The sequence below is a fragment of the Lissotriton helveticus genome, chromosome 5_1 (genome assembly GCF_964261635.1).
Source record: "Lissotriton helveticus chromosome 5_1, aLisHel1.1, whole genome shotgun sequence".
Classification (NCBI taxonomy): domain Eukaryota; kingdom Metazoa; phylum Chordata; class Amphibia; order Caudata; family Salamandridae; genus Lissotriton; species Lissotriton helveticus.
Genome location: NC_136065.1, coordinates 140922844 through 140935950, shown reverse-complemented (window position 1 = coordinate 140935950; position 13107 = coordinate 140922844). Strand labels below are relative to the sequence as shown.

The window sequence follows — 13107 nt, the reverse complement described above, 5'->3', positions numbered from 1 at the left end:
AAACACCCATAGCACACAGCACCATTGTATGTATGTATGTGGTATCTCTAGACACAAACCTAACCACAAGGCAGCGAAGCACCTTGTGTCTGACCAGAACCAGGGCTCGGAAATGATAGAAACCTTAATTATCTGACGGAGTTCAAGCGTACAGGAGACCAGGGCTGTCACTAGCCGGGTCAGAGGGGGCAATATGACCTAGTCATCCCCCCATGTTTTTCAGGACATTCACAGTCCTGTAGTGATATGTGTTTATCAAATTTTACTTAAAACAATACTATGGTCTTTGCTAATATCGAGGCAGCTAGAAGAAGCTAGATGCCACAGCTGCTGTTATCTCTTTCCCTGGAGGACACGTCTTTTTATAGTTCGACTCGGGTGCTGATGGCACCTGCAAAAAAGGTATAAGCGTACAGTGGGCCTGCCTCAAAGGTGTGAGAAGCCTGCAAGGCCCAGGGGGAGCCTGGGTAAGAGGTGCCAGGCACCGGTGACGTCTGCTTGGATATTGGAGTCTGTTGGGAGCTTTGTTGCAGTCTGTTTGAAGGAATAATCTTTAGCACCTTTGGCGCTGTGCAGGAGAATTAATAAGTGGGCGGGATTCGGACGACCCCGGGCCGTCCTTAGCACATGCTCACGTGACGTCGTGACTGAGCACCGAAGACGTTAGGCTAAGGATTTTGTTTTTAGTATCATGGACACAATTTAACGCCCTACCTAGAAGTACCCTACATAACACAGCTGCTAGCCACCTCCCGGGACCTCTTACAGACCTGGGTGTTCCTTTGACAACTCATGCAGGTGTGTTAGTCAAATTGATTCAATATATTGTACTTGTAAATGCAATTGCATTTATATAGTGTTGACTACCCCCGACGAGACATCAAAAGGCTTTTTCGACGAGCAGCACGCTATTCCGGAACCCAAAAAGGATTAGTGGTGAATTAGTATAGGGAAATATGAAATTAATTTGAGCGGTGGACATGTTAGTCTGTTATTTGGATTGAAAAGGATATGGGAGATATAGAAGAGGGAAGGGGTTGTATTTATATAGAGCTGGCTACCCTTGATGAGGTGTTAACCTCATGCATGCTCGTGACGGAACCGCTCCGTTACGAGCCTCGGGTGGGCTGTGCTGGTGACGGAGCGGTTCCGTCACGGCCCGGCCGGCGCGCCTGTGTGGCGCGTTCTATTAAGCGGGCGGGGCCGTGAAGGAACCGCTCCATCACAAGCACAGCTCACCCGAGGCTCGTGACGGGGTGGTTCCGTCACGGGCATGCGAGCGCCGTGCGGCCCCCCTCACCCCTAGCGCTGCGGCGGAATTGCCGCAGCAGCGAAGGGTTTAAAGCGCTTTTGGGCGGGTAGCACGCTACTCCGGAACCCAAGGCTACATATCCCAGAATGCGCAGGTGTATTAAATGTAATATCAGAACTGGGCATCAGATCTCTGCTGCAGGCCAATTTTTCTGACATTAGTATGCACCCCCATTGACGACAGGGGAAGTGTTTGATGTTAAACAGTTCCCAGGAACGTTGCGCCCATAGAGGCTTCTCTGTCAAGAGCCCTGAATGTACACAGCCTCGACAGGCAGGTTTCTCTGGAAGAGGCCCTGCCTCCCCTCCCTTCCTTGGCTCGGCATGAAGGCCCGGTAAACACCGGCTGCTCCATCCGTTCCTGGCTTCTGGGAAGTGAAGCGAGACGTCTCCAGGAAGGCCGCGCGCTGCAGCCCCCCCCCCAGCTGCCTGGGCACTTAAACATCCAAGTGGAGCCGTCGATGCTAATGAGGTTACAGACCCGCCTCCCAGGACCACCGAGGAGGCTGCGAGGGCGGCCCTGACATCCTGGCTGTTACACCATTACTAGGCAGGCGGCTTCCTCGCTAGGAGCACCCGGTGCTACCCGGATGAACAGCAAAGGACAACTTTATTACACTAAAATGGACAGGAACAGGCCAATATGGAACAGCAACGAAAACAAGTAAAACTGACAGCATATCCGTCAGGTATGTGGTGACTTCAACAGCCAAAAGAGCACTGCATTCTGGTATTTGTAGTTGTGATTTTTACATTGAAGGAATTGGTTAACAAGCATGTGTGATGCAATAGGTCTTGCATTTGTGAGAGTTTAAGCTCTTGACATTGTAAGGGACAATGCCTTTTATTTATCTGTTCTGACAATTAACACATAAATAAAAGGCATTGTCATTTACAATGCCAATAGCTCAAATTCTTGTAAATGCGAGGCCTATTGCATTTCAAAGAAACGGTCGCCATTGTCCCGGGCTGCTTGGACAGTGAGAGCAGGCATGGCAGCATGTCATGCCTGCAGTAGGAGAAAGTCAAAGAAAATAGTGCTTACCGACTAAATAAGACATACAGTATAACAACAGCAGTAAACGGGCCAGTCCTCATGGGAGGTTACAAATGAAGACAAGGCGGTACTAAGAAGGGACTAACAAGTCTATTAACGAATCAGAAGCCAGCATTTACAAAGGACAATGAAACAAGCCAATGAAAAATATGGGCGGAGAGTGGGCGGAGCTTCAAGTCTATACTCTAATAGAGCATGCCTCGCAGAGCAGCGCATGCGTTGCCCAGGCTCGACCTAAAAATGCCCGCTTTGTTGAACCGTGAGCCAGGACTGCTGCAGGTGGCACACTTGACCCAGGGCTACTTTTCAGTTGTTATGTTGATAGTGCCAAACGGTGATGACTGCTAGATCCATCGACCTAAGGCAATGGAACCACAAGAGGGCTTAACTTGTGCTGGTGCTTGCGGGTGTGGGCACCTGTACTTGTGCTTGTGAACCACAACTTGCTTTTCATCTTTAGATGTTGGCAGACAGAACGAGAGAAAAAAAGGAAGACAAGGGAGCCATAAGAAGGAAGAGAAAGATGTGAAAACAGTGACAATGAGAGAAAGCAATGATGAAAAAGAACCAGCAAGAGTGTGATAAAGAGAAAGGAAGTACAGGGTGGTGGAAGAAAGAGGCATGAGGTGGAAGTGAGACTAGGCAGCATGAAAAATGGTTGTGTTTTACACTTATTTTGTGGGAGGCCTGAGTAAACATTGTGCACCAGGTAAGCCCTTGCTTGTAAAAGGTTCATTAGGTACCCGGACAATCTATTGCTCACACAGTTTGAAGTCATGCACTGGGCACTGCATGTATATAGCTTATGTAGGCGTATCATACATCAAGTTCCACAGTTCTCTTGAGCCATTTTCTGCTAGAACCGTCTCTCATATGTGAAAATTTTGCAATCAGAACGAGCGACAATGAAACTGAAATTACATAAAACTAGAGTAGCCAATATTCCGAAATTACGCAAAATTTCACTTGTGTAATAACACATTTCACATCTCCTAACGTAATTCACACATCTTACTTTGAACACACATATATATACCACACAACCAAATTTATGCCTGATTGGCCAGTTTTATGCATGCAGACTCTACACTGCACAAAGTAAATTTCCAGGGTCACAAAATGTAGAATTTATAAATTTTTTCTGTACATGCTACTTTCCAGCTATAAAGACAAGTTACTCACCTTCGGTAATGTTCTTTCTGAAGGATACTCAGTCTAACCTCAGATTCCTCACCTTTTGGATTTCCGCAGGCACCAGATTGGACCCAGCAGATTTTCCAGCAACTGGTCCCATGCAACTACAGGATGCACCATCAGACTCCACAGAGGCTACCCTGGACTCCAGATGTGATGGCACACAGCTGTATATGGGCACCACTTCTGCGTGTGACCTCAGTTAACAATAAATCATACTGCACCCAGTGGTGTAACACAATAAATGATGGCCCATCCCTGCAGAATCATGCGAGAGGCCCCTGAGATCCCCACAAATATTCATAGGTCTTAGGCTGTGCTGCAGGGATCTGTGTTACATTAGGGGATCAATTTGTAGAGTAAGCTTCTCATTTCCTAAATCTCGTCTCCCCTGGCACAAACTTGCAGTAACAACTGCATGTTTTTTGTGTGCATTTTATGGCCAACAGGGATTGTAACATTGGCAACTGAAGCCTAAGTGAGCCGAGAGATGGTTTGGGGACTTTTTTTTAACTTTATTTAAACATTTTCTTATACATAAGCAATCAAAAACATTTAGAATGGTACACTATCAGATATCTTGTCACAAATCAATCACCTATATATACTGTTGAAAATAAGGTGTAAGGCATAACAGCAGGTAGGATGTGTACAGTACCAAATCAAGGTAGTGTTGGTCCCCCAGTTTTGACCAATCAATCTCCCGATTTCACAAAGGTCCCTCATATCAAGCCTTTTCTGAAACACATCAACTTTATAAAGGTACCCAGTCGTGTATAAATAGGATAATTCAGAAACATTTCAGACCACGTGTGGATAGCGTAGTCAAAGGTGTGGCCTATCACCCCACCCCCTCCGGGATTATTCCACTGTTGACCTGAGGGGAAATTTTCCGGCCTTCTTTTTAAATGTACACATTCTATATGCCCCATATGTCTTTAGAGTGTGACGAGCTAGGCATGAGAGAGGAATATATTTCGCAGTTGCCGTTACAATAAGCCAGGCTACGTAGCCAATTTTGTAGGGTAGGAGCAGTACGGCTACCCCATAGCAGCACTATTTCCCGTTTAGCGAGTAATAGCCGAAGTGCTGCAAATCTTCTGAATTTCTTGGGGAAGTTAACTGTGTATCCCAGGAGTGCAAATTCTGGTGTGGGGATCAGCGCAAGCGACATCATGTCTCCCAGTGTGACATAAACCTGTTCCCAATATGTCTGTATTTTAGGGCAAGCCCATGTGAGATAGGCGAAGTCTGCGTGAGGAGCAAAGCATTTCAGGCAGTGGTGTGGTCTAGAGAGGTCAATTTTGTGTGACATGGCAGGTGTATGATATAATCTGTGGAGGAATTTAAAGTGGATGAGTTTGTGACTGCTGTTGAGAGAACCTTCACTTGTCACCATGCAGCATTTTTCCTATTGGTCGTCAGTAATAGGGCGGCCAAGATCTGTTTCCCATGCATAACGTATTTTAACATCTGTCTCCGGTCGTAGCCCAGAACAAGATTTGTACAGCTTAGAAATTTGGTGGGTGCCAGTCTCGCTCTCAATTATCAGTGTCAGTGGGGCCATTGGTTCCGGCGCAATCGGATAGGTGGGTAGTGCCGCTCTAAAGATGGTTTGGAGACTTAAAGACCCTCCAGCAGAGTATGCTCAACCCAGAGGATTATAATGGACTTTGGACTTTTAATGATATTATGTTATGTTAATAACACTTTTGTCCTCAGTTCCAAACCTTCTTCAGTGGTTCAAGCCCTGCTTTAATCCATGCTTGCCATCTCTCTCATGTTGGGTCTGCCATCACCCAAATCGGCCCCTCTGTGGACCAAGCTTCACTCTGTGGGCAAAAGAGATGGTCACATCAAACCAGTGCATCATCCAATGCACTCTGATCCTTATCCAGCAGGATTTATCTTTAAAGTGCATTAAGCGAGTTTTAAGGCGATCGTTTTAGCCACAAGTCAGTGTGTCACCCAACTGTGAAACAATGATCTTGTAAGGCAGCACTGATCTGAGGATGAGGCACAGATTTATAAAAAACACAACCAATTCTATTAATATTCGAAGATTACAGAGGAAACCGACTTGGAAAGCCTTTCCATTAGAGAGAGACCTGTGCACTACTGTTTGCCAATTTGCAGAGTTTAACATTTTTAATATTCAAACAGTTATTAGGAGGTTAAATTACTGTATCTCACTATAATTGTTAATATCTTTATTGCTTTCTTACTGCTTGGATTAATACTTAGATTAGAGATCAAATATTGCATTTTGGAATTTTATTATGCAGTTTGCATGTGTTTTGCCTTTTAGGAAATGCGTGGGTGTGCACTAGGCAAGATCTTGGGCACACAGAAAGGGGTTGGCAAGCCTCATCAGCGATCAATTGGCACACTTAGTGATGCACCAAATTACTCTTTCCCACTGGTTCAGTTATCTGTTCAGGATTTGGGCAGAGTGAAATTTGAGAAGTTGACTTTTGTCAATTTCGTATAGTTGGTGGCGTTTTAAAAAAATAGTGCACAAATGCCTCAACCTGAAACAAAAACAAGAAATTTTCCCCTGGAAATATACCAGATAAAGCCGTTTCTTTCCCGTAGTAAACTTTTTAGGTCAAGCCTAGGCAGCATGCATGTGTTGTCTGCAAGACCTGTTATCTCCTCTATCGGCTTTTGGTTTGCCCATGAATTGCCATTTGTTCGTTGTTGTCCCATTTAGAAATACAGGATTTTTATTGATGCATTGGGTCCAATTCTCCCACCCTTTGCATGCTTGGGTCACGCCCAGGTGGTTTCACTCATTGTTTGCTTGCGTTGGCCATCCCAATATGTCTGAGGTTTCTCCCGGTCATCCTGATCTGCCTCTTTATTTTGTAAGCTATCAACATCGTTTTAGGCTTTCAGGCCGTCTCACAGAGCAATGCTCTGTTTGGCACCTGCAAAGTGGCAATTTGGGTAGATAGCTGTTGAGCATAGCCAATAGCTCTAACTCAAAAAATGCGAGACCTATTGCATTTCAAATGCTTGTTTTTTAGGTGTTGAATGTCATCTGCAAGAGAAGTCTTGTTTAGATGTCACATTGCACATGTTTGGGAAGATGCACAGTCTGTCACTCTAGCACAACTTTTTTCAGGGAAATAACTATTGCGCACCCCCTACTCAGCATGTGAAAAAAGCAGGAGGTGGTCCCATTTTCAGGGACTAGTTTTAGTGTGCTCTCCCTACGACGTTCCTAGCATTGCTAAGACTGATGGCTAAACAGTCCTGTTTGCTGCCCTCTCTGAATCTGTGTATCAAATTTCTACACCTGGTCTGGGACTTTCAAGTCTGCCATTCACGACATTGTACTGTGCGCACCTTCATTTGCCTCTTGGCATGTTTAGCATGAAAATGTAGAGAAGACATCTTAGGTGGTCCTGCATAAGAGAGTTGGGAAAGAAACTGAGCACAGACATTGGACGAAATCAATGCAAAAGCACAATGCCTGCCACAATTAAGCACATAAACATTATTTATAAAGTAATGTATTAGAGATCTGATGTCAGACCTGCCTGAAAAGCAGATCTGCCTGAATAACTCTAATGTCAAAGTAACAATACTGTTCGTAAGAAGACCACACCAAAACCACAATCTTTTCAGAAAGACTGTCACGGAAGACCACACCAAAACCGCAATCTTTTTAGAAAGAGGGTCACGGAAGCCCACACCAAAACCGCAATCTTTCAGAAAGATGGTCACGGAAGACCACACCAAAACCGCAATCTTTTCAGAAAGACGGTCACGGGAGCCCACACCAAAACCGCAATCTTTTCAGAAAGACGGACAAGAAAGACCACACCAAAACTGCAAACTTTTACTAAAGAGGGTCAAGGAAGACCACACCAAAACCGCAAACTTTTCAGAAAGACGGTCAAGGAAGATCACACCAAAACTGCAAACTTTTACTAAAGAGGGTCAAGGAAGACCACACCCAAACCGCAATCTTTTCAGAAAGACGGTCATGGAAGCCCACACCAAAACCGCAATCTTTTCAGAAAGACGGACAAGGAAGACCACACCAAAACTGCAAACTTTTACTAAAGAGGGTCAAGGAAGACCACACCAAAACCACAAACTTTTCAGAAAGACGGTCAAGGAAGACCACACCAAAACCGCAATCTTTTCAGAAAGAAGGACATGGAAGACCACACGAAAACTTCAAACTTTTACTAAATAGTGTCAAGGAAGACCACACCAAAGCCTCAATCTTTTCAGGAAAGATGGTCACGGAGGACCACACCAACACCACAATCTTGTCAGAAAGACAGTCAAGGAAGACCACACCAAAACCACAATCTTTTCAGAAAAACGGTCAATGAAGACAACACCAAAACTGCAAACTTTTACTAAGGAGGGTCAAGGAAGACCACACCAAAACCGCAATCTTTTCAGAAAGACAGTCACGGAAGCCCACACCAAAACCGCAATCTTTTCAGAAAGACGGACAAGGAACACCACACCAAAACTGCAAACTTTTACTAAAGAGGGTCAAGGAAGACCACACCAAAACCGCAAACTTTTCAGAAAGATGGTCAAGGAAGACCACACCAAAACCGCAATCTTTTCAGAATGACGGACATGGAAGACCACACCAAAACTGCAAACTTTTACTAAAGAGGGTCAAGGAAGACCACACCAAAACTGCAAACTTTTCAGAAAGACGGTCAAGGAAGACCACACCAAAACCACAATCTTTTCAGAAAGACAGTCAAGGAAGACCACACCAAAACCACAATCTTTTCAGAAAAACGGTCTAGGAAATGTAAGGGCTCTCTCTATCCTGACAGACATTCATTATTATGCTGGGACACTAGCCCCTCAGGACCCATGCCAGTACTTTGGTTACACAGTGGTCAATAGAATAGGTTTTTATAAAGGTATCCCTCTAGGGACCAGAGACTTCTCTCGCAGCAGACTCTTAGCTAATCAAGCCATGGATCTTGGTGGCAAACTATAACGTTCACTTCTTACGTCTTTCGGTGGGCTACAAACACCCCAATATTTGGTGTCTGTTTGATTCAATGCTCGTCAGTGCAACATCAAGATCTAAGCAGACCTGAACATCTCAGTTTCAAGAGGGAACTAATGTAACTAATATTCAAACAGCACAACCAAGCCAGGTGTTTTCTCAAGGATTGGAGACTGTGAAGGTCTCTCACGTTTTTTCACAGATTTTCCCAGTTAGGAGAAAAAGATTAAAGAGGGCAGAAAACACTCCTTGGCAGTCTTATAGTTCTTGATGGATTATCGTAAATGCAGACCTGATACACAGGACACCAAATCCTCCCTGAAGAGCAGGGCAAAGAGCAGAGCCAACCAAGATCATCCAGAAAGAATCCAAAGGGAATCTGGCTGCAAGATGCAAAATTCAGGGACAAAAAACAGGAGAGCACATAGGCTACAAACACAACAAAAATAAGGGAAAGAAAGCATCATGGCTTCCTCCTCTCGTCAAAGCCTCCTTACATAAGGATCAAACCTTACAGGGAAAGATTGAGCACTGTCTAGAATTGGCATCTTCAGTCAATAATCTCTGGATACACCAACATTTTGTAAAGGTTTAGATTATTGTCCCGCATTGCATTAGGGAGCAGGATCTGCTGCGATGCATTATTTATTGCACAAATATTAAGAAGACATTTAGGGCCCGATTCACAGAGCTATCTTAGGTTGTGGAGATTTCCGCAATGGCTAAGTCTCCGCCACCGACTGTAATCTCCACCTCCGGGTCGGAATCTACATCTCCGGGCCGGAATCTCCACCTCCGGGCCGGAATCTCCGCCTCCGGGCCGGAATCTCCGCCACTGGGCCGGAATCTCTACCCGAGTGCGGAAGTAAAGTTAGTAGTCGTAAATCCATTATGTGAATACCAAAAGTATTAAGTGCATTCTGTGAATACCAAAAGTAGTAAGTACTTTTTGTGAATACCAAAAGTAGTAAGTTTAGGATTTTGTCTTAAGTTAGTTCTGTGAATTGGACCCTGTCTTATTATCAGTAATCAAAAGCTCACTACTGGTCACATATGTCTTGGTTGCTCCAAGTTGTTTTCCCTTTGACTTCTGGAACTCCATTTATTAGCATGAGTCGTGTCTCAATGCTTATGTTTGAGAGACACTTACATGAATAGGTGCCGTGATATTAAAGTTGCTGCTTTAGAAAAATATGGATGCCCAAATGCCACCGCACCAGGCAGTTTAAGAAGAGCTTTCCTGACCTACCTTGAGCTTCGTAGCCGTCGTACTGTGGGGACACCTCGCCATCTTCCTCTTTTGCATTCATACCAAGCGCAGTCTTGAGTTGCGATATGTTCATACGGGCAGTCAGTTCCCCGTTCCGGTCTCCAATCTGTAAAAGGAAGCGTGGGTCAAACTCTCTCACCAGTGGGGATGTACCTCACTGAGCCCTTCTGGGCTGGAGGTTTTTTGTGCGATAAACCTCTTTATTAATTACCACCTGACAGCACTCATCCCCCCCACCCGTATGATAATGCTGATGAGTGACAGAACATTTTCAACTTGCGAGTTTCACAGAAGATTACACTAGTCCCAGGAGTCCTGTCCTAGTAACACTGTACTATAGAGGACAGGGGAAGGTGGGTAGAGGGGGAGCAAGAAGAATAGAGAGGAATAAAAGCAAGAGTGAAAACAGGAAGAAGGAGGAGCTACATATAGAGAGAAGAGATGGGAGGGAGAGAGGGCATGAGAAAGAGGACAAAGAAGAGTCAGAAGAAGATGAAAAGGGACTAGAAGAAGACGGAATGAAGGATAAGAGAGTGAGAAGTAAGAGACAAAGGGTTAAGGGTAAGAGGGAGTGGAGAAGAGATCGAGTGAGAAAGAGGGGTGAGAGAGAGGGACAAACAGAAAGGAAAAGAAGTGAAGGAGGACAAATGGGGAGAGAGAGGAGGAGAGAGAAAGACAACAATTAGCGAGATTAAGAACGAGAGAAGAACAAAGAGGAGTGAAAAATAAGGAGAGAGAAGTGGCAGAGGAAATAAAAGTTAGACAAAGGAGGAGGATAGGATCTAGTGGAAGACGAGGAAAGGGTACGGTTGTGAGCAAGGAATTAAGTGGTGAAGTGGGAGGAAAGTGTAAAAGAGAGGTGAAAGAAGACAGGAGGGTGAAAGAAACGAGGATGGTAAAAAGGATTGAAAGGAAGATGACAAAGTGGAACTGTAGGCAGGAACAAAAGAAACAAGCATTTACAATGCAATGGTTTCGCCTTTTGAAAAGTTTGAGCTATTGGCATTGTAAATGACAAAATTTGTATTTATGTGTTGGTTTTGAAAATAAATAAATAAATAAATGGCATTGTCATTTACAATGCCAATAGCTTAATCTCTTGCAAATGGGGCAGGGCCATGACGAAGTTGTTGCTTTGAGTAACTACACCGATTTTCAAGAAAATGACATAATGTTACACTTAATTACATAAAATAGGGACCCACCATTTAACGCTTTATTTTTAGCTCAAAATGATTCCAGCGCAGTACACAATTGTCAAAATAGCTGCTGACGCTCTGGTTGTTCTCATTGTTATTACGCACTCTCGCTATAATGGTGTTGCGAACTGCAGCGTAATAATTATGTGATCTGGCGTAATTTTGGGAATTTCATACCAATTCCTGAAATGACAATGCTGTTGTTAAAATGTCGGCCGGGCCTAGTTGTTACCAATGGTCTGCAAGTGTCTACAGCGCCGCGGCCAGGGCGACTGACGCTGGAATCTGGGGATCACGGTTCGATCCCCGGCTCCGGCGGCAGGTTAGCCCAGCACCATGTGACTCTGGGCAATAGCTCGCTTAATCTTCCCGACGGCCCCCAGCGCCTAGAGACCCTTACGGGTGATTGTGCGCTTTACAAATGTGGACTTTTTACAGAAGCCTCTCCCAGCACCATGGCATGGAGATGGCTCTTGTACTGATCTTTAAGTGCCGAGAACTTTCTGGAATGAATTTCAAACAGAAGTTACAAGGATGGAGCAACAATGTGATGTATGCAAAGTAATGCAGTGCAAGACAGCAGAGCACCGAGTTTTGGGGTGTTTAGTGGCCCCAATCTGTGCACTACATGGTTTTTCCAATTACAGGGCAATGAAGGGACCACGGTGGGTGGTGGGGGCGGGGTGGGGGAGAGTGCGCTGACGTTCTCTGGAAACCAAGTGTAATGAGGTTTTTTTTCTGGTCCTTGAGCAGAGGACTCCGTAATTGCTTACATTATGTTTGATAATGGGCTGGACAGAGGGGGCAGGGAATCCCATTAAAGAGGAAACCGAGAAACAGAAGGAAGTTGGTTGCAACAATGCAGCACGCACTAGTGGGTTCCATTGCACTAAGTTGGCGCCGCTCATTGTAAAAAACTGACCGACGCATCCACTGGAATCCCAGCAAAATCATGGCACCTCACGGTACACCTGGAACAGACATTGTATCCGACGGCGATCATGATGTTCACGGTAACCAAGGGAAAAATATTGCACTTGCACAATGAAAGTACGATTCACTGAAACCCTTGCAGGACGAACGCTTCACTGTAGCCCTTGCACCGCTCACTGTAAGCCAGACATGACGACTGGACCATGCACTGGTGCTTGACGCAGCTACTGGAAGTCTCACTAACACTGGCGATTGTGGCCTTCATCACAGCCCCGGGACATAGATTGCACCATTCACTAAACCTGGAGCAAAGCATGCACCTGGCACAACGGCCTCGGTATTTTCTATAAATAAACCTATCACGGCGATCACATTCCCTGCGATCCCGATGCAGCCACTGCACCACTCGCTGCAATGACTGCACCGTTCACCAACTCGAACACAACATGGCACTCCGCTGTGTCCCAGCACGGCGATCGCATCATTCACTCATCCTGGCACAAATAGATCACCACTCACTAAAACCCTGCACCACACTGCATCGTCCAACCCTGGCACAACGATGGCATCGTTCATTCAAACCATTTAAACCTGACACCCCAAATGCATTGCTGAATATTACCCAGGCGATTATTGTAGCCATGGCATAAGGGCTCTTTTTTGTAACCCTGGCACAACAAACCAAGCACTGTGTGACTGGCGCCAAAACGGCACGTTGGTAACCATGCACGAGTACACCTCTTTATTCCTGGCACAACGTGTGTACCTTAGTGTAACAAGGTCACAAGTAAATCACGTAGTGTAAACCGGACCACTATTGCACATGAGAACCATCTTGTGACTCACGTACAATGGCATGCTGGTGGCCAGCTCGCACGCCTCACCCTGCGACCACTGCTATCCCTCGCACTAGAATAGCCCCTTATTGCAGCTCGTGCACGAATGTGGGTGTATTAAGAGTTTGCGGCCCACATGCAAAGCAAGGGGGATTTAAAAACACTTCAAATGCAAACTCTTGCAGGAAAGCATGACATCGGCGCCACAATTATAATTCCACCTCTCACTATAATACAACAGGACAGCAACATCTAACTGTAAACTCCATGTCCCCCACTGTCCTCCGTGGATTTCAGAAAGTTCA

At 45.3% G+C, this 13107-nt stretch overlaps 1 protein-coding gene across 3 annotated transcripts in view; it reads right to left on the bottom strand.

Moving 5' to 3' along the window:
• Positions 1-13107, bottom strand: part of LOC144754271 (G-protein-signaling modulator 1-like) — a 764693-nt gene that overhangs the window by 312596 nt on the left and 438990 nt on the right. For all 3 annotated transcript variants that reach the window (XM_078641901.1, XM_078641898.1, XM_078641900.1), the window contains exon 9: positions 9814-9940. In XM_078641901.1, the coding sequence (XP_078498027.1) occupies positions 9814-9940 (127 nt within the window). The remainder of the gene's footprint in view (positions 1-9813; positions 9941-13107) is intronic.